The sequence below is a fragment of the Colossoma macropomum genome, unplaced genomic scaffold (genome assembly GCF_904425465.1).
Source record: "Colossoma macropomum unplaced genomic scaffold, Colossoma_macropomum, whole genome shotgun sequence".
In the NCBI taxonomy this organism is placed as follows: Eukaryota; Metazoa; Chordata; class Actinopteri; order Characiformes; family Serrasalmidae; genus Colossoma; species Colossoma macropomum.
Window position 1 is genome coordinate 1 of NW_023495671.1, and position 22567 is coordinate 22567.

A 22567-nucleotide genomic window follows, 5' to 3' on the forward strand; every position below is an offset into this window, starting at 1 on the left:
CGGGTGTGTACTATTCATAGTGCATTATTTCTGTTCACAGTCTGACTGATTTCTTGGCCGACAAAAACATCAACGGATGAATGAATTGTTGTATTTTATTTAAGACACTAATTGGGTCACTGTTATCCTTATATGCAGTCTGACATTAAATGTATTAACAGTACAGCTTTCGCTCATCTTCTGTCTGTCAAAATAAGGGTGCTTTAACAGTCATCAAGGTCTGCTGGTGTGGGTGGGAGGTGGCTGCCTCTATGCGGTGGGATTGGTTATCTTGCCCATGAAGAGGATGCTCTTGGTGCTGTCCTCCACAATGAAGAGCAGGAAGGGTCTGTTGAGGTTGATGGTGGGTGGCCTAGACAGGGGTATCATTTCTACATAGGTGACAGCAGCTGCTTCAGTGCCCTTCTCGTCAACTTTGAGGACGGCCTTATGGAGGACCTGCAAGGAAGTCACCCGTACGTGAGGTGACGGTTTGTCTCTAAACATCACACACTTTCATCTAGTCTCTGCATTCATTTCCAACTCAAATTAGAATAAAAGCATGTTTTACCCTGGAAGCCTTCAGTTTGGTCTCCTCACTGATCCCTGAGAAATCTGCAGTCTTGGAGAATGCACTGACTATTCCCATTTCCTCCAGAGTGTCCGCAAGTGAAAAGGAGGCAGAGATGGAGAACTTGGGCATGAAGAGATCCACAACTCTGCACAGTGAAAAAGAGGAAGTGACAATCACAAATTCATGATTTTCTTATTCTGTAAAGATTAACCTTTATTTATATGTCTTTCTCATTTTCAGTGGTGTAAGGTCTGCACTCTTTTAGCCATACTGCTGTAATACGTGTAGAATGTGGTTTGACATTGTCTTGCTGAAATAAGCGAAGCCTTCCATAAAGAAGACTGGACGGCAGCAGAGGTCACCAAAACCTGTATATATCATTCAGCATTAATGGCCTTTACAGATGTGCAAATCACCTATGCCATGTGCCAAACACCCGGATCATCACTCCTCTCACCTCTCCTCTTTAGCCCAGAGGCTGCAGCTGATTTCACAGGACACCAATTAACCACTGGGTGTTTTTTTTTTTTTGGCACTGAACAACTTTAATAGTCTTTTGTTGCCCTGTCCCAGCTTTTTTTGATAAGTGTTGCTGGCATCAAATTCAAAATGGGCATATATGTTTCAATAACATTTCTCAGTTTCAACATTTGATATGTTGTCTTTGTACTATTTTCAGTTAAAATAGGGTTTAAATGATTTGCACATCATTACATTCTGTTGTTATTTATATTTTGCACAGCATTCTGACTTTTTTGGAAACAAGGTTGTAGATAAAATACCATGATCTGAATAAAATAACAGCACAGTTAAACCAAACTAAACATTTTTTTAAAGAAATACCATTTTTCATTTGGATTTAAAAACTTTTCAAGCTTGCATTCTTAATATACCCTGTAATGTTATACTGTTCAAAATATATTGCTCCATAATAAGAGCAATAGAGATCCCAGGAGTTTGCAGTAAGCAGCCTCAGCTGAGTGAAGTGGTCCAGAAGGACTATAACGCTTCAACAGATCATTAAGATATGCTAAACATGGCCATTAAGAGCTTCAAATGTCATAAGCAAGACCTTGTAACCAATAAAAAAAATATCAGGAAGCCAATATAAACTGAATAAAATTAGAGCAATATGCTCAAACTGTCTTTACTGGTGACCACATGTGCTGCTACAGTCTGAAGTACTTGGAGCCTATAGTATGTGTAGAGCAGTAGGGCTAGCATGTGACTTATTTTGGATATATTCCAACAGTAATAAAATCTTTTCAATATTACTGATATGAGACTCCAATGATGAACTAGCATCCGCAGTGACATCAAGATCTTTTCCTGCAATTTCTTGTTGCACTGAAAAACTATTAAGGTCAAAAGATAAAATCTGCAACCTTATTTTGGCTTAGAGAATAATAATTTGTACTTGTAATATATTGTTTTTAAGAAATATGTATTACTTATTAAGGCTACTGGTTTCCAATGTTCTTGTTGACATTAAAAGCCTGGTGACTGAGATTACCCGTTGTATAATCTGTCATGCCAGTACTTGAGTTGATCCTTGCTGATGTTCTTCTCCACCTCCTCCATTTTTCCCTCATCAGGTAGAACAATCATCATATATGTGTTGCCTCCATAAGGAAGCAGGATGATTGAAGTGAAATTCTTCCAGTCAAAGTATACTCTAAAATGACCAGATCTCGCCATCATGTCCACAGACACCTTGGTGTTCTGATCCACGTGGAAGTCAGCTTGTTTGGTATGCTTAATTTTAAAAGGCTTTTTCCATTTACCTAATAGGACGGAATTCAAAGCTTGTTATTGTAATTGATCTTAAAACAGGATTTATGTGATAGATATTCACTTATGATGCAGTGTTTAGCTATCTACTGTACCTCTGAAATATATAAAGTTGATGAGCATCATCACTGTGTCCTGGTCCAGGTCCTTTACCACATCAGTGATCATATTTCTGGTCTTTTTGGTCGATGTACTTGTTGACTTCTTGCACTGCAACTTCAGGTTTGGAGAAGTCCACACTGAAGGCCTCTCCTTGGTAGTAATGCTGAGCGTCCTTTAGAAACTTGTCCACAGGTTTGAAGCCTTCTCGGACCGCTACAGCACTTCCTGCCTCCAGCAGCATGGCGTCCTGGCTGTGGCCCAGCATGTGAAAAAGGTGCTCATAACCCTCGTTGACCTGATCAGGAGTGAGGGCACTGTAGCCCAGGGTGCTGAAGATCTGTGAGTGGGTTTCACCTTTGGCTCCCAGGGCCAGCATGGACAGAGCCATGGAGATGCTGACTGGAGAGAAGAAGATGTTCTTGCCTCTGGTTTCTGGATGTGCTGCTATCTTCTTGTAGAGAGAGAAGGCAAAGTCAGCATTGTGGGGGGGCGAGTCTGTGGGACAACTCGTCTCTTCCATCATGGTAGAGGTAAGGTTCACGATCATCAGCTGCTTGAGGGACATCCCAGACCACCATCAGCAGGGGAAGAGCAACCAAGGCAAACAGGAAACAGTAGATTCTTCTCAACATTTTATTTCCTGGACAGAGAACACAGTCAAAACAGGAAATGATAATTAAGGTAAACATTTGAAAAGATATTCAGTCTCTTTACTACTCATTTATGCTGTTATTTATTTTTTGCCATTATTTTTCTTCTCATAGATTTTACAACATGTTCTTTTTCATCTGGAAGTTCTCATTTACTTTTTCAGAATTTAGAGAAATCATTTTCAAAGTAGAAGCCATTCACGTTAAAGGAATAGTTTGGCAGGAGATGCTTGGCTAAGCAGGACTTGGGCCATCACCAAACTCATCTCCATAAATACAAGCTGAAATTTTTATTTAGTTGCTTTGAAAATCTATTTAAATAAAAAAAAATAGTAAAGCGGCTGCAGTCACGCTATCCACATGTTCATGGTCACGTCTTCAAGCCAATGTTTTTGCAACAAATAAAACAGTAATAAAAATATGCTTTCAGTTCTGATGTGGATACATTTGACTTCATCTAAATAGTGTTTACACAGTCTTTCAAGAAGTTATTGTGGTATAGTTTGGATTTTGTGTTTAAATATGTTGCAAAATTTCATGTCAGACATTCTACAACAGAATCAGTTCAGAATGAGTGACAGAATTAGTGATGAGCCTTAATAAACACATAAGCATATGTATTGGTAACATTTCCAAAACTCTAAATTTCCACCACAGATGTGCTTTATACCTCGTGTGGACACTGCATTGTAGTATATAATCAAGATGGAATATGTGATTTATTATGAGCTTTAATAAACACATATGCCTAGGTGTACATGCATGAATCAATAATTACAGTACACATTAGAGTAGTTTCCCTTCCAAAACTCACACTTTCCACCACAGATGTGCCTCAAACTTTGTGTGGACACTTGGCAGATACTAAAGTATAGAGAACAGTTACAGTATAAACTGGAGTGGGTATCTTACCACAACTCAGCACTTCAACATAGATCTGTTTCAAAGTTTGTGTTGGTAGGCTTTAGAGGTGTGCTTTGTGCCACACGCTCCGCCCACCGCCTTGAAAGACTGATTGTGTTTTATTGTGTTGTGTTAGTTAGAGTGGGTGTTGTGGGTGCCGACACACAGAGGAGTCCTTTGGGTTTAGATGAACTTGCCTGCAATTCTGGGAGTTTTTCAGTGGCCTTTTCTGCCTTTGATCAGTATGATTAGCTCAGTGCCGGATAGATGCACCCCCGTCCTGTAGTATGGCACAGGGCTTGGGTCCTATACTGGAATATGTACAGCCCGTATGTCAAACACAAGACCCGCAGGCCAGATCAGGATAGTGGGCGGCCCACCAGTGGTTGAGCGGAATATTACACAAAATTTCACTTATCATCACTCATTTTCCACTTACAGCACATTTTACCTATTTTTCCTTCCTTCCTTTCTTCAGTTATTCCTTGTAAATTAGTTTAGTAAATAATTTTAATCTAGCACCGTGTCAGCAACAACATTTTATGTAAAATCGTTTTATAGCAGGCCTAGTGATTATTTTTTCTCTCTCAGTTGTTTGTAATACGTTTATTTTCCAAAATTAAAATTAAAAAGTGTGTGCATGTAAAATCTGTTTGAGGAGATTAAAAACTAGTTAGAGCTTGTATGCAGGACAAAATTCTGGGTAGTCTGAGGGTGGACCAGCAGCGGCAAACAGTCAGTGGGGTACCTACCTTATCAAGCCAGTGGACTGATGAATGCTTGCTATCTGGGTCCTGGGGACTTTTTTTATTTTCCAAGCATTCATGTACAACTTCATTTCCAAAAAAGTTGGGACACTGTGCAAAATGTAAATAAAAACAAAATGCAATGATGTGCAGATCATTTAAACCCTATATTTAATTGAAAATAGTACAAAGACAACATATCAAATGTTGAAAGTGAAAAATGTAGGCCCATTTTGAATTCAATGCCAACAACACGTTCCAAAAAAGTTGGGACGGGGGCAAGAAAAGGCTTATGCTTAAAAAAAACACCTGGTGGTTAATTGGCAACAGGTCAGTAACATGACTGGGTATAAAAAAGCATCCCAGACAGACTTTCAGAAATAAGGATAAGGAGGAGTTCACCACTCTGTGAAAGACATAATAACATCAAAAGATTAAGAGAATCTGGACAAATCTTTGTATGTAAGCGACAAGGCCAAAAACTGTATTTGCTGGCCGTGATCTTTGCGCACTCAGGCAGCACAGCATTAAAAACAGACATGATTCTTGAGCTGGGCGATATGGGCAAAAGCGTTATCACGATAAACAAAACTCATATCGTTCGATATCGATACATATCGCGATAAACGTCAAATCATTATTTCTTTCACGTTTGAAGGCTGATTTTGCTCCTGGGTGGTTAATTGTGGTTTTAAACTATCACTTATGGTCCGATCAGGACAAACACTCAGCAAGCAGTGGAACATTTCACTAATCTGTCTTGGGACAGTGGGAGAAAGTTTCTGAGCTGTTTTTATCAGCTTGAAATGCACAGCTGCAATTTTTGTAATAGTCATGATTTAAGAAAGAAAACAGATTATTTTTAGCTGTCTGGTGTCGAGCGCTCGGCTACCCCGCTACAAACGCTAAACAAGTGGCCAACAACAGAGCTAAACTCTTTAGTTTCTCAACAACGTCAACTCGGTTCGGTAGGTCACTGCTGTCACTCCCACCACATCCATGTCAGAGCAGATCACAGTATTCAGACACCAGCTAGACGGCTGGGTTTCTCTATGCTATCGTGGGAGTTTAAGGGGTGAACCGCAGTATATCTGACGCTCGCTGTGTAAAAGCATTATCTGCAGTGTGAATCTCTCACACCAGTCACAGAGTCCTCCTTTTAGGTACGTTTAAAATGAAAGCGGTGCTTTTGTGTCTTGTTGCTCTTGTTTGCTAGCCTGGAGAGATAGCGCTCTCCTGCTCTCCAATGCCTCACAGCTTCCTCAGTTTACTTTCGTTTAAATCAGGGCTGTAATTTGCATGAACCCACTTCTTTCTTTCACTTTCGTTGCTCGAGAATGCACTAATACTAAAATATGACGGTTTGGCGCTGTAACACGGCGCTGCAGACGTGATTTAACACCGCTGAAGTTGTTAGGAGGCACGGAAAGAGGTGAGTTCACCGTAGGACAGTACAGTTACACCACTGACCTCGTCACTCACACTCGGTCACAGGAGAACAGATCGCCGATAACATCCACTCAAACAGGGACTGTATAACTCCGCGTTTCAGCCGTTGCTAAAGTATATTTGGCGACCATTTTTTACTCGTGGCCCCCTCCCTCTCTAATCAAGTCAAAAAACTCGGAAGTGCGCCCTCTCCTGGCGACAGCGGAGTAGTGTCGCTTTCCTTGCAGTAGAAAAGGCCACCAAGGCTTTCGCTGAACGTCGAAGTGTGAGAATGGTGTATTATATCGAACATTTATCGAACATGTCATCGCTCTATCGAGGAAAAGTTATATTGCGATACTTATCGTTATCGTTTTATCGCCCAGCCCTACATGATTCTCTAGTGGAAATCACTGCATGGGCTCAGGAACAGTTCTGAAAACCACTGTCTGTGAACACAGTTCATCACTGCATCCACAAATGCAAGTTAAAACTCCAAAACCCAAAGAAGAAACCATATATAAACAGGATCCAGAAATGTTGCCACCTTCTCCGGGCCGACCTCATTCAAAATAGACTGAAGGGAAGTGGAAAAGTGTCCTGTTGTCTGACAAATCAACATTGGAAATTATTTTTGGAAATCATGGACACTGTGTCCTCCAGGATAAAGACCACTTAGCTTGTTATCAGTGCACAGTTCAAAAGCCAGTATTCATGATCGTACAGGGGGCATTAGTACACATGGCATGGGTGATGTGCACATCTGTGAAGGCGCCATTAATGCTGAACAATATATACACGTTTTGGCAACATATGCAGCCATCCAGATGACGTCTTTTCCAGGGACAGCCTTGCTTATCTCAGCAATGCAATGCCAAACCACATTCTGCATGTATTACAACAGCATGGCTCTGCATTAAAAGAGTCCGGACGCTAAACTGGCCTGCCTGCAGAGACACTGAACTGTTGAGCAGCTGAAAACCCATATCAAACAAGAATGAGAAAACATTTCACTTTCAAAACTTCAACAATCGGTCTCCTTAGTTCCCAAATGCTTACAGAGTGTTGTTAAAAGAAGAGGTGATGAAACACAGTGGTAAATATGCCCTGTTTTTTGGAACGTGATGTTGGCATCAAATTCAAAATGGGCATAGCAGGAGGTTTTTGGTTTTTTTTGCTGCTGTCCACTCACTGTCCACTCTATTAGACACTCCTACCTTGTCAGTCCACCTTGTAGATGTAAAGTCAGAGACAATAGCTCATCTGCTGCTGCACAGTTTGTGTTGGTCATTCTCTAGTTCTTCATCAGTGGTCACAGGACGCTGCCCACAGGACGCTGTTGGCTGGATATTTTTGGTTGCTGGACGATTCTCAGTCCAGCAGTGACACTGAGGTGTTTAAAAACTGTCTGATCCGCTTGCACCAGCACAACACACACTAACACACCACCACCACGTCAGTGTTACTGCAGTACTGAGAATGATCCACCACCCAAATAGTACCTGCTCTGTGAGGGTCCATGGGGGTCCTGACCACTGAAGAACAGGGTAAAAGGGGGCTAACAAAGTATCAGAGAAACAGATGGACTACAGTCTGTAACTGTAGAACTACAAAGTGCACCTATAGAGTAAGTGGAGCTGATAAAATGGACAATGACAGTAGAAACAAGGAGGTGGTCATAATGTCATGCCTGATCAGTGTATTTTTCAAAAAACAATACAATTTTATATGTTGTCTTTGTAGTATTTTCCTTTACATTTTTTCGTTTACATAATTTGCATATCATTGCATTCTATTTTATATACATTCTGCACAGCGTCCCAATTTTTTTTGGAAACGGGGTTGTATTATTTCAAGTTCTACTGCATGTGCATATAATTTGCTGTTGAAGTTTCTGGCCCACATGTTGAGAAATTTGTTTTTAATCTGGCCCTTTTACTGGCTGAGCTTGACCCTCCTGCTGTACAGTACACTACTGATGAGGAGTATAATGCAGTATACAGTATATACAAGCGCAGTACATAGTGCGCAGTAGGCTATTTCTTTTTTTTTTCCAATAACAATTTTTATTTAATTTTCAACTATGAAATAGAGGAAAAAGAGAAAACAACAACAACAACAAAATAAATAAATAAAAATAAATTAAGTAATTAAAAAAATAAATAAATAAAAAAAAAAAAAAAAATAAATAAATAAATAAATAAATAAAAGGAAAAAAACCCAAAATAAAAACCAAAAACAGAGGAGGGTAAGAAACTACAGAACCACCCCTCTAACCCATCCCACTAACAGGCTATTTCTAACACAGTAAAACGGCACAGATGGACCTTATTTAAACATTTAAGCTAAAAGTGGAACTACTTCCTCATCCGTGTAATGCCCCGCTTTGTAGTGCTCCTCCGCCACTGCGCAGGGATCCCGTTTGTTTGTCCAGCTTCAGCCTCGCCAAAACCGCGTGTATGTAGTGACCATTTCTCACCTGCCGACTACAAGAAAGCTCGCGAAGAGGACGTCTTGAAATCTGCAGCTCTTCGAAGACAATTTCTACGGATCAGAAGATTTGAGGAGGCTGTGTTTCCTTTTTTTCCGTCTTCGCGTGTCTCTGCAGACCGGAGCCAGCTCCAAATGGGCGGGGCCAGCACATAATGGGCGGGGGGCGGGCCCAAACGGGCGGGTCTCGCCCCAAATAGTGTATCTGCTGCATGTTTGGCATTTAGTGTAACACAGCAGAGTCAAACTAAACCACTGAAAGGGCCACGTTAAAAAAGCGAACTCCTGTGTTTTTGTTTCATTTTTAATAACATTTTGCTGTAACCTGAACTGGACACTGTGTGGTCAAAATACAGCAAAACAGCAGCAAAATATGACCGCTTGTAGTAGAACTTAAAATATTACATAAAATTTGAAATACTAGTCTCTAGAAGGGGGTCTTTTAAACCTACCTGGCTGCTTGATCTAGAACTTTATTCTTAATAAAAAACGTACCTTACCACAGACTCACACGTCGTCACACTCGTCTCAGGCTGTAAGAGTTCATGAGGTGAGCATCTAAATTTCTGCTGTCACCCCATAATTAATTGCATTAAACTAAATAGCAGAAATAATAGTTATTATAAATCCAAATTTATCTTGTACGGGGTAAAATGCAGTGTAACATACATAAGAAACCAGTGAAAATTTTCTACAGGGACTTTCCTGGCCGATACAGCTCTAGCAGCAGTTGCGGCGTGCGGACCCAACATGCCTGGAGAAGGCTGTATGAAGTGCAGAAGAGATAGAGGCGATTTCTGGAGAATATGCAGGCCATGGTCGTCTTCGTCATGTGGTGGAGTAGACTGCAGTGACAGATCCTGAGGAAGAGACGATGTGCTGTGCAGCCCCTGAGCGAGTGGCAGCAGAATGGCTAGTGCACTGGCAGTGCAGAAAAGGGGGCACCGTGCCAGACAGTGCAGCCAGCTTGAGCCAGTGGGGAATGAGCCAGCCAGGAAGCTCAGCTGCCACTGCCAACTTTCAAGTGCAGCATAAATGGCAAATGACTCACCTTGCCCATCAACATGAGCTCGTCAATTTCCCTGTTCCGCACACTGACAGAGGCATGCCAGACAGCTAGGAGATGACCAGCGTCCAGCTCAGGTCAGTCACTGGTAGCCTGATCCACCTGGGAGGGAGAGAGCAGCTCTCGATCATCCTGGGTCTGAGCCAAGTTCACCAGTATGGCTTGGGTGTCTAGGTGGCGGTTGAGGCTGTGCTTGACCTCAGGAAGGAAACTCTGGACTTGGCGATGGGATGAGTAAAGATGATTCCAGCAGCAGAAACAAGGCAGAGAGTCTGGGCTCCAGCGCACATGAGCAGAAAGTTTAAGAGCCTTTCTTCTCCAACTAGACCTGCAGTTTCATTTACTGAATGACAGTTAGTCAAAACTACAGCCACAAAGCACAAACTTAATATTGAGAACTATCGATTTTGGCGAGATGGAAATTTGAATACATTTTTCAGCCAAAGCAAATGCATGAGCCTCATAGGTCAAAAGACTGTCATGAATTTAACATTGATTTTAACATAGTTCTCCACACTCTCACACCTGATTTACCAAAAATGATTCTTTAAACAACAATTCTTCAGGGAACCAAACATCGTTCTTCTAAGGCACCTTTACTTTTAAGAGTGTACTATTCATATTGTATTTTTTCCTGATCACAATGTAACTGATTTTGTTTGGCTGAGAAATCATCAACACTGTATAAATGAATTGAAAAGGCTTTTTTATTTTATTCATCTTCGTATACAATCTCACTTTAAATGCATTTAATAGTATAGCTTTCGCTCATCTTCTGTCTGTCAAAATAAGGGTGCTTTAACAGTCATCAAGGTCTGCTGGTGTGGGTGGGAGTTGGCTGCCTCTATGCCGTGGGATTGGTTATCTTGCCCATGAAGAGGATGCTCTTGGTGCTGTCCTCCACAATGAAGAGCAGGAAGGGTCTGTTGAGGTTGATGGTGGGTGGCCTAGAATGGGGTATCATTTCTACGTAGGTGACAGCAGCTGCTTCAGTGCCCTTCTCGTCAACTTTGAGGACGGCCTTATGGAGGACCTGCAAGGAAGTCACCCGTACGTGAGGTTTGTCTCTAAACATCACACACTTTCATCTAGTCTCTGCATTCATTTCCAACTCAAATTAGAATAAAAGCATGTTTTACCTTGGAAGCCTTCAGTTTGATCTCCTCACTGATCCCCGAGAAATCTGCAGTCTCGGAGAATGCACTGACTATTCCCATTTCCTCCAGAGTGTCCGCAAGTGAAAAGGAGGCAGAGATGGAGAACTTGGGCATGAAGAGATCCACAACTCTGCACAGTGAAAAAGAGAAAGTGACTTTAATACCCCCCCCACCGATCCCACTTCAAAAGCAAAAGTGATTCGATCACTCAGTGCACAAATCTTTTGTGTTAATAATGCAGCTAACAACTCAGCCGAGCAGCCAAATGGCAAACCAAAATAAAAACAAAACCAAAACTAGGATTTTGGAACTTCAAGTGCCAAAGTATGTTGCAGTAAAGTATGCTAGCTTGCCAACTAGTGATTAGCTTGAAAAGCCATTAATAACAAGCACAGGCTGATAAAGAAGAAAGATTTGATTAAATGCAGCTAGTAAGCATGTTATTAACAGCTAATGTAACAGACAGTGTTCAGGTTTACATTCTAATGTTCAAATTTCCAAAATTTTGGCAGAAAAAAGTTAATTAAGTCATGTTTCCTTCCATTACAGTTATGCAAAGAAACTTTAGATGGCGTAGGCTACTGTGATTAGGGGCGGCAAAGAGCGAGATTGAGAGATTTAACTGTTTTTTCTTTAAGTAGAATCATCTTTACAGCTATTTGTGATGTTTTTATGGCCATGTTTGTGCAGCTCAGAGATGCTGTGCAGGACAAGCACTGGCCACCTAATAAGCTGAACCTCACAACCTCAACGATGTCCACCTTGCATCTTAAAACACAAACGCACCAGACAGTTCTGGAGCTTGTTGTGCAGGGCCATTTTTCAGGCGAGCTTTGATTAGGCATCTCAGAATCTTAAAAGTGCCCTTCGAAAAGCTCTGTTCCATGATCAGACCATCTGTAGGAATCACGGGGTCATGTGAGTTACGGCTTGATGCAAGCAAGCAAGCAAAGTTTATTTATATAGCGCTTTTTACAACAGGTGTTGTCACAAAGCAGCTTTACAGAAAAATTTACAGGAAAAACTCCCTAAGAGAAGGAGGAAGAAACCTTGAGAGGAACCAAGACTCAAAATGGGAACCCATCCTCCTCTGATCGACACCGGATAGCAAACAGCATTAGTATAAAGTATTATAGTACAAAACGGGGAAAACAGGCGGAGCAATGGTTAATTAGATTAGTTTTAGTTTATGCAGCAGCAGCATCATCGGGAGGGTCAGTTAATGAGGGTGAGGATTACACAGCATTGTACAGCATGAAGCTTAATGGTGGTCAAGCCGGTCTAGAAGGCTGGCGAGCAGTGGGCACCCGATCAAGGCAGAAGAAGCAACAGCATCAGACGCACAGGAAGGGCAGCTGTTCAACTCGGCAAAGAAAGGAAAACACACAAAGAGTCAGTTCTGTGATGAGTGACTGATCACAGATTACAGTATTAACAGAGCAGCAGAGACTCCGTCAGGTCTAGTTATTGCAGCCCTTTACTAAAAGGGAGAAACTACAAGGTAACAGAGACATGAGGGCTCCCTGAGATGTCGGCGCCCCTAAGCTCCACCGTCAGCAAACGCGAGTGAACGCGTGAGAGCAGCGGGACGACAGCACCAACACTCCCAGTTTACCATAAAACTCTATGTCCATGAACCCCAGATCTGCACCTTTTATATGACAGGCAAAACTAATTACCAAAGGCTTGACTAAACAAGTAAGTTTTTAGCCTAGACTTAAACACTGAGAGTCCCGAACACTGACTGAGAGTTTATTCCAAAGCTGGGGGGCTTTGTATGAGAAGGCTCTAACCCCTGATGTTACTTTATTAATTCTAGGTACTAACAGTAAGCCAGCACCTTGTGATCTAAGTAGGTGCGATGGTTCATAGTAGGCAAGGAGTTCACTCAGGTACTGAGGGGCGAGTCCGTTTAGAGCTTTAGAGGTCAGTAAGAGAATTTTGTAATCGATCCGTCATCATTTATTCGAAAAACGCTTTTTCACATTTTGGCTTTAGTGATATTCTAACATTTCCACCTCGTCCTAGGTCAGGGGTCGGCAACATGTGGCTCCGGAGCCACATGCGGCTCTTTTGCTGCCCTGTTGCGGCTTCGGAGCAGAAGTTGATTATTAGGTAAAAATAAAATAATCCTCCTTTGCAGTAAAATGAAGCTCTGCTGATTGTTTAACCCTGAAGGAGAAGAGAAAGAATTAAAATGAACATTGATAATTTGGAGACAAATGGACTTACTTGCGATATAATCACTCCAGCTAGTTTCCTGATACATTTAATCTGCAACGAGAAACTGTCAAACACTAAACAGTCGCGAAGCTGAAGTCATCCATTCCACCTTAAATGGTGCAGCAGACTGAGATTTAAGGTAGAATGGGAGAATTTGAACAAGAAGCTGTGAATGAGAAGCTGACTTCAGCCTTGTAAAAAGTCAAACGTTGAGAGACATTTTACAAGAAACTGTTCTACTTTGAAGAAAAGTTTCCTGCCGGAGATGTGAGAAAAGCGGCTACAGCTGAGCTAAAGTTTAAAGCAGAGCAAAGTAAGTCTGTGCTTTTGTTTATATTTTTTTAGGCTATGCTAGTACATTAGCACACACTAAGACATATTTACAGCCAAAATGATAAAATAGATGTAAAATGTTGTGGCTCCCGAGGCGGTTTGATTTTGAAAATGGCTCTTCTTAAAATTTTGGTTCCAGACACCTGTTCTAGTGTAAAGCTCTTCTTCGATATTTGGGTGTTTTTCAGATTTTTGACTTTTCTCAAAATTTGCAAAAAAAAAAAAAAAACAAAAAAAAGTGTTGGATGGAAAACCTAGTGTGTGATGATAACCCTGAACTGAATGAGACAAGCTGAGCTCACCAGAGTAGGTAGCTAATTGGTGTTCCAACTTCAAGTCAATCACTGTTGAGCAGTTACAGTGAAAATGACTGTTTTTCTTTTTTTTTCTTTTGAATTTCCCTCTAATTCCATTGATTGTCTTGAACAAAGTTCAAGTGTAAGTATGTAAATGTGGGCAATGGATTTAAAAAATTAACAAATGTGTATTATTATTACATGTATTGAGGTTATTGGTTTGCCATGTTCTACCTGAAATTAAAAGCCTGGTGACTGAGGTTACCTGTAGCGTAATCTGTCATGCCAGTACTTGAGTTGATCCTTGTCGATGTTGTTCTCCACTTCCTGCATTTTACCCTTATCAGGTAGAACAATCATCATGGAAGTGTTGCTTTTGTAAGGAACCATGATGATCGAAGTGAAATTGTTATAGTCACGGTAGGTACTGTAACGACTAGTTCTTGCCATCATGTCCACAGACACCTTGGTGTTCTCATCCACATGGAAGTCAGCTTTGTGGGTGTGTTCCACTTCAAAAGGCTTTTCCCATTTACCTTAGAGGGCAGAATTCAAAGCTTGTTACTGCAATTAATCATAAAACATGATTTAAGTGATAGATATCCACTTCTGATTAAATGTTTAGGTGCCTACTGTACCTCTGAAATATATGAAGTTGATGAGCATCATCATAGTGTCCTGGTCCAGGTCCTTGACCACATCAGTGATCATATTTCTGGTCTTTTTGGCGATGTACTTGTTGACTTCTTGCACAGCGACTTCAGGTTTGGAGAAGTCCAGACTGAAGGCCTCTCCTTGGTAGTAATGCTGAGCATCCTTTAGAAACTTGTCTACAGCTTTGAAGCCTTCTCGGATGGCTACAGCACTTCCTGCCTCCAGCAGCGTGGCGTCCTGGCTGTGACCCAGCATGTGGAATATGTGCTCATTAGCTTCATTGACCTGATCGGGAGTGAGGGCACTGTAGCCCAGGGCGCTGAAGATCTGTGAGTGGGTTTCACCTTTGGCTCCCAGGGCCAGCATGGACAGAGCCATGGAGATGCTCAGTGGAGAGAAGAAGATGTTCTTGCCTTTGGATTCTGAATGAGCTGCCAGCTTCTTGTAGAGGGAGAAGGCAAAGTCAGCATTGTGGAGGGAGAGTCTGTCGCTTAAGTCATCATCTCCATCGTGGCTGGGGTGAGGTTCATCCTTGCCATGGTGGAGATGTTGATGGTGATCTACTGAGTGATCTTCATGATCATGACCTGCTTGAGGGGCAGCGCAGACCACTACCAGCAGGATGGAAATCAGGAAACAGCAGTGGATCCTTCCTGACATTTTATCACCTGAACAGAGAGCATGGCTATTACAAGTGATAATTAAGGAAAACGTATTTTTTAAAAGCCAAGAGCCAGTTTCAACTGCAGTGGTCCAAGGACCTCCCTGCCATCTCCCCACGCCTATAAGGCACTGCACTGGTCCACCATGCTGAACCTTGCAGGTAGTGGTCCCACATGGTACCCCCTCGTTGCCTTTTTAAAGTCAAAGTCAAAGTGAACTTTATTTATTTAGCTGAACGAGATTGTTTTGCTCCAGTGCAAATATATATCATAAATGTAACATAAAGGCAAATGCACATAGACATACTAGACAGCAAATATATGTATGGTGGCTTCTCTAGCCATCTCTCCTGGGGTGAGAACCACAACTGGAGCCGCTCCAGTTCCTGCTCCCTGAGCATCTACTGCTGGCCTCCCAGTGCCCCTCTCCAGCACCGGCCTCCCAGCATCCTGCTCCAGCGCCAGCCTTCCAGCATCCTGCTCCAGTATCGGCTCCACGCCATATTCCATCCTTTTCCAGTCCCTGCTCAGCCCCCTTTTTTAGTTCCCCGCTCAGCTAGCCACTCAGCAACCATTCCAGTTCCCTGCCCAGTCTGACATTCATAATTCTGTGTTTTCCCCCTGTGTCTGTCCAGTCTCCAGTCCCTAGTTTTGTTTTAGTACCTGTTACTGTGTATGTGTCCATATCTGTCATCATCACTGTACCTGTTACTGTGTCTGGTCTTTTTGTATCCATTTCTATCAGTGTCTCTGTCCCTACCCCAGTAACTATATCTGTCCCTGTGTCCATGTTAGTTCTGTCTCCTGTCCAGCCTCCCATCCAGTCTTTTGTCCAGCCTCCTACCCAGTCTACTGTCCAGTCCCCTTTCTGTTCCCCTGTCCAGCCCTTTGTCTCCTGTCTTCTCATCTGTTCGTCCCGTCGGGTCTCATGTCTGTCCCACAGTTCAGTTTCCTATTCCGTCCCTTTAGTTCAGTGTCCTTTTTCCAGCCTCTCCTCTGAGCCAGTTCGATTGGGGTGCTCCATTCTGCGCCTTGGGAGCTGTGCGTCAGAGGAGGGGCTTATGTATGTCTTCTTCTGTCTTTGTCTTTCTTTGTTTATAGCCTTAGTTTTCTTGTTTCCCAGTGCCACGTGCCTTTGTTTTCTTATTTGACGTGCCTTTGTTGTTTTGGTCTGTCTCCTCCCTGGTTCTGCTCCCTTGTCATCTGCTCTGCTCTCCTGTCTGTATTGACCCCTGCCTGCTATGACAATGAGTATCAGAATGTCCTTAATAGTCACTTGCAACCTGTCTCAGCCCCTACATTATTTTTTTTTTCTTTTTTCCCAAATACATTAGGTTCTGTAAATAAATAGTAATTGTGTATTATGTGCAGAAGTGTGTGTCTGTCTGTAGAGAATGTGTAACTTGCACAAAAGCAAAAAACAGGGAATTTGACCAGGGGTGTGCAAACATTTGCATAAAACTGTAGCTATTTCTATATCTTCAAAATAACTTACAAGAGAAGAAATCGTAACATTCAATATACACTGTAAAATGGCTCATCAGATTAACCAAAAAAAATTACTTTATGTAGTAACAAGCAACTGAACTAGTTTTATGCAACTCAAAAAATTACATTGAAAGAATCATTCAAAGAATTTATTTACATTGAATAAAACTAGTTAATGTACCTGTTACCACATTAGATAGATAGATAGATAGATAGATAGATAGATACTTTATTGATCCCGAAGGAAATGTAGCTAATAATAAGTAATTTTTTAGGTAGAACTGACGAGCCATTTTTACAGTGTGAGTTAATGATATTTTGGACTGTTTATGTTGGCCAGTTTGTCATGAAAATGTAAACACTGTGAGGTGACATTTTCAAATTTCAAAATGTTTTATTCCACACCACAGATTACATACATCTTACATGTAGTCAATATATCTCATTATGAGACTGTGGTGAGAATATTACAAGATTACTCAAACTATTATTGCTGTAAGTAATTGTATCCAGAGAAATAGATAATCATGTTTTTGGCCTCCATGCATTTTAAATTAAGTGATCCTTATTAGTCCCCCAATGGGGAAATTTCACGTCCCCATTTTGATCCATCCATGCTGTGAAACACCACATACACACTATTGAATGCACACACACACACACACACACACACTAGAGGGCAGTGAGCACACTTGCCCAGAGTGGTGGGCAGCCCTATCCGCAGCGCCTGGGGAGCAGTTGTTGGAGTTTAGGTGAATTGCTCAAGGGAACTTCAGTCATGTACTGTCAGTTCAGCCAATCGAACCAACGACCTTCCAGTCACAAGGCTGGTTCCCTAACCTCCAGCCCATGAGAGCCCCCTAAAAATGGAGGTGCACCGTGGCGCACACTCCTCTTCCATCTCCCTGTTCTAAAAATCAATTTAATATGTAGTCCTCGTATAGTTGACATATCAGATATTAAACTGATAAGAACAGATACTACACTTGATCTTGGGCAAAAGGCTGAGAAGCAATTTTAGCTACAAAGTGTGGAAAGCTTTTGTTATTCCCCGGGTTACAAGTTTACTCTCAAATGCAGCACTGGCCCCTCATCTCATGGTTTTATTCATGTTTATTCAGTCTCTGTTTGTTCATGGTTTTTCAAGTTTTGGATTTTAAATAATCTGACAAATGCATCTGGTTTCATTGTTTTACTATTATATTAATATTAGATAAATACCAATAAAAATAACTGACCAACAAAGTCTAGAATATCCAGTACTCACAAATGCTTGAGCTCTGTTTACTTTTTTGTACTGGCACCTTAAGCGTTTTATAATAGTTTAACTATTAAAGTTGAACTGAATAAGCAGACAAAGAATTGAAGTGCACATTTCTCCTTAGCGTAGGACAGCAGTAATGAGAAAAACTGATCTGTATTAGAGAGTATACTCGGTATAAGAGTGTGTACTCTGATATTCATTTCATAGTGCAAGTTTGCTAAATGACTAAATTCATTTTGCCAAAGTTAATAACCATATTAAAATCTAAAAATAAAAATTTGTATTTATAAAAAGCAGCAAAACACTTACTTACCATCAGAGTGATCTAAGCAGGGGATAATGTTGGGTGCAGAGTAAGAACTTACAAGTTAAATGTTACCATTTAAACATTAACCAGTTCCCATCCCCCTTTTCATTAGGCGGAGCACTCCTTTACATTCAGTTCTACTACATAAGGACTTGGTTTCATGAAAACCTTCTTAAAAACTTATAACGGATCTTAAGACAAACACTAAGAAGTTCATAAGAATTTTCTAAAAAGCACTTCTCATAAGTCTAACAAGTTCTCAAATACTCTGTTACAAAGTCCTATTTATTTTCATAAGAAAATCTTAATTGTTTACACTGTTAAAAAAAATAAGGTTCTTCAGGAAAGACAGTGAACCTCATTCTCTAATATTTTCCTCAGTTTGTTCTCAAATGAGTTCTTGAGAAAGGTCCTAAGAAAAAGTCTACGTCAGATTCATGACGTGTTCTTAAAGTGCAGAACTGTTCTCACCTTTGTGCTCTTGAGTGTGTGTAGATTCTGTTCTTACCTAAGAACAAATCCCAGATAAGAAAACATTGGTGAGTATCAGAATCATTGTGAAAACTGCGTAAGAAGAAATTTCTACCTTAGAACTGTTGGTGAATGAGGCCCAATGTTTCTCTATATAACCGTAAACATTCAAAGAAACATTTGCATGCTTAAATGGTTCTTTGCATGGTGAAAGTGTCCTTCAGATTGCTGAGCATGTGCTGTATATAGTTCTATATAACACTTTTTGAAAATGGTTCTATATAGCACCAAAACGTAGAGCACTTTTCAGTGCAATATAGAACCATATGCAGCATATTCTCCATCAATCTGAAGAGCCATTTGACCATGCAGAGAACACTTTAATTATGCGAATCGTTCTTTGAGTGTTCATTGTTCTGTAGAGAACTGCTGTCTTTCCTAAAGAACCCTTGAAGAACCATCTTTTTAAAGAGTGTAGTCTGTGAAATCTGAGGTAAATAATAAGTTGCATCCAGCAGCCAACAACGTTACACATAACAGTCTGTTTATATATATATATATATATATATATATATATATATATATATATATATATATATATATATATCAGTGAAATAAATTATATATTGCATATATCTGTGACTTTTATTTAACACATAAATCACAAAATTATTATTCTATAAAAGTTAGGGCGAGCTGCACACCATGTTCTTTAGTCTTCTTCTCTTTAGTGTTCAAAATTGTTGGTGATTAAATAAAACCTAGAAATTTTTCTTTTTTTTTGTCACCACCCCCAAAAAAAGTAAACAAAAAATGATGTTTGAACTAAACCATATCTCAAAAATCAAAGCCTAAACTGAACTGTGGATTTGGAGAATTGTAACACCCTGATTACTGACCTTGGTGATTTTGTTTACTTCAAATTAATGAACGCAAGAAACTAAATGAATAATTCAAGCGTTTGTCTGGCTTAGTTATAGCTGATATGGGAGGCTCAAATAGGTCCTTCTTACCATTCAGGAGCCTACATCTGATCATTATAATTTTACTATGTTTACATTCACACCAGTGGCTCGATGTTAGCCTAAGGTTCGGTTCAGACAGGATTAGTTCTACATGGACAGGCAGAGTAATGTAATTTTAACACAGAATGTTTTATGTTAACGACTGGTTCACACAGGGTAAGAAAACTCAGTATAGGTTACAGAGATGAAACAGGCTAATCATTTGCACACCAAAAATGCTCCATACACAACACTAACAGCTGCTCACAAGTAGACTAGACTTGGGCCTCTATGTGTTAGGGGTTGCACAGACTGGTTGACCTGTCGACTTTATGACGCTTTAAGCTTGATGTTGACAAGTCACTGATCACGTGATTGACAAAAACAACATGGATGCCTCAGAGAAGACAGCAGGTGAGGAGCCTGGTGATTTTGGGGGCTGTATGTCCAGTTGGAATGGGTGTGTCACACTCAACTGACCTGTGGAGTTTGGCTTCATTCTAACATTTCTCTGCTGATCTACAGAGCTTCAAAGATCAGATATTGAATGTATGAAGCTGTCACTGGGGCAGTTCCCCTCTTGTCACTGATGTGGAACACTCATCTCAGTACCTTTAGTCAGGGAACTTTATTGTACCGTAATCCATTGAAAATATATTTTCTAAGCTGTACTGACTCCACACACCCCGTCTCGTCTCCAGGCTTTTTATTTTATTGTTCTGTTTTAAAACATAAGGTTACGAAAATGTAAAAATATGTACTTTTCACCTGGAAAGAAACATATTTAAGGTTCACAGTTGGACCTTAAAAACACTGTTGTACCTTTGAGGGAACATTTACATTGTTTGTACCTTTATGAACGCAAAATGTACCTGCACAGAGCCTTTATTTCTAACAGTGTACAATAAAATGTCCCGTGTGGTTGGAGAGGGGGCATAACACCCTGTAATCCTGTAAATAAATCATTTACTCTTAATTTCGCAGAGTTATGGCATTCTAAATTTCTCTGGCTCTCCAGACCTCCACCATGGATGAGCATCTTGGCAAGGCCATCTAGGGCGTGCCCGAGTTAAATTTATAACATTTTGGGGTCTGTATCTCAGGTTCCCTGAAGGCTAGCAATGCGATCCAGGGCTCATTGGAAAGGACACATCTCACTCTACTGACCTTCATCACATAAGTTGGAATTAAAGTCACTTGTTGCAAAGCATTCCCTTCTCCTGTGGTTTTATAAATGATACCATCAGCGTTTAGTCAACATCAACTTGACTTTCATCACATAACTGTCGACTTTAAAAAGTGAGGTCATTCAAAAGCTACGGTATGCATGTGAATGCAGCTGTTGACTCAGTGAGATGGATATGTGACCTGAATTTCTTGTTTAGTGATCCAGATCTAAGGTCAGCCGTCCAAAGTCAAACACAACACAGTCTACTGCAAAGCAAACCCAAACAGAGTGTAAACACAACTAAGTTCAGGCAGTCGGGCAAACAGACAGAAACAGAGCAGGAATACCATATACAGGCAGAATGTCTGGTACAAATTAGATACAAATTAAACAGCAATTAAACTTTCCCAGAAGTGAATTAGCAGTAGTGCAGTAGGAGTAGGGCTGCTATCATTATGCCTATCAGCGAATATATCACCGACCGCTCTTAAGAAATTTCTTTTTAAAACCCACTTATGCAGTTTTCACGAAGATTCTTACATTCATCAATGTTTTCTTAAGTGGGATAAAAACACAGCGCTGCTGTGTCTGATTCACTCAGACCAGCGCAACACACACTAACACACCACCACCACATCAGTGTTACTGCAGTGCTGAGAATGATCCACCACCCAAACAGTACCTGCTCTGTGAGGGTCCATGGGGGTCCTGACCACTGAAGAACAGGGTAAAAGGGGGCTAACAAAGTATGCAGAGAAACAGGTGGACTACAGTCTGTAACTGTAGAACTACAAAGTGCACCTATATAGTAAGTGGAGCTGATAAAATGGACAATGAGTGTAGAAACAAGGAGGTGGTCATAATGTTATGCCTGATCAGTGTATATTATTTTGGAAATTATATCTTATCTTAAGTGAGGAAACTGTTGTATCTGTCAGGGGCGTCATGAAACCAACATTCTGAGGGGGCATGGGGGTCCTTCCCCAGAAAAAAAGAGAAATATAAGGACAATTATCTGCAGTTTGAGATATATGAATTTGAGGAAGCTGGCAAATAAAAATCTGACTTCAGCTCTGTGAAAGAAAGTGCTAATCAATTGTGAATATCTATATGGATTAAGGAATGCTGCAACTTACCAACATTGCTAGCTATGCTTTAGTCTAGTTCCAGTAACAGCTCAGTTTAGACTACAAGCTCAATAACTGCCTAATATTAGTTATTGTATGGCTTTGACTTTTCATACCAGACTGTAACTAGCCCAGGAAAGTTCACTGTTAGCTGGCTTATTGATGACAGAGTAGCATGTTACATAACTAAGAAATCAACAGGCACATTTGGTGGTGAAAAGCTCAGAAGTAAGGCTGTAAAGGCCGTGTTCTCATATGAATCTCCAACATTGCAATCAAACAGCTTCAGCACCGACATCTTTTCCTCATAATGGGCCTCCTTCACCAACCCTTTTTAAGAAAACATTTCTTCTTAATCACCAACAATTTTGACAAAGATTCTGATTTTCTTATTTGGGATTTGTTCTTAGGTAAGAACAGAATCTACACACACTAAGAGCACAAAGGTGAGAACACAACATGAATCTGACATAGACTTTTTCTTTAAGACCTTTCTCAAGAACACTGTCTGTCAGCACCAACACATGCAGCTGCCATCTTCATGTCTTAAAATAAATATTAATAAATATTCATAAATTTAAACAACCAATTATAAATCGGCTTTTCACCACTGCTTTCCCAAAAACTTGTCCTCAGCATGCTGGAGAAGCATTTGGTGTTCCATTCGACAAACACTATCATGAA

The 22567-nt window shown here is 40.7% G+C and overlaps 1 protein-coding gene, 1 non-coding gene and 1 pseudogene across 4 annotated transcripts; all 3 read right to left on the reverse strand.

The window, feature by feature from the left end:
* Nucleotides 1-170: 170 nt before the first annotated feature.
* Nucleotides 171-8780, reverse strand: LOC118802744 (annotated as a pseudogene).
* A 1636-nt stretch (nucleotides 8781-10416) lies between these two features.
* Nucleotides 10417-18229, reverse strand: LOC118802743 (alpha-1-antitrypsin homolog). 3 transcript variants are annotated; one of them, XM_036563212.1, is made up of 5 exons: nucleotides 18120-18229; nucleotides 14377-15060; nucleotides 14004-14274; nucleotides 10869-11016; nucleotides 10417-10762 (listed from the first exon to the last, which is right to left on the reverse strand). In XM_036563212.1, exons 2-5 carry the CDS (start codon nucleotides 15050-15052, stop codon nucleotides 10574-10576), a joined length of 1284 nt encoding a protein of 427 aa, XP_036419105.1. In that variant the 5' UTR covers nucleotides 15053-15060; nucleotides 18120-18229; the 3' UTR covers nucleotides 10417-10573. The 3 variants fall into 3 exon arrangements, with proteins under 3 accessions (XP_036419105.1, XP_036419104.1, XP_036419106.1); XM_036563211.1 differs by having other exon boundaries at nucleotides 18116-18137; XM_036563213.1 differs by lacking the exon at nucleotides 18120-18229 and adding an exon at nucleotides 16211-16276.
* LOC118802764 lies at nucleotides 17369-17558 on the reverse strand. Its single transcript, XR_005006782.1, has one exon. It is a non-coding gene; the product is annotated as a U2 spliceosomal RNA (small nuclear RNA).
* Nucleotides 18230-22567: the final 4338 nt, after the last annotated feature.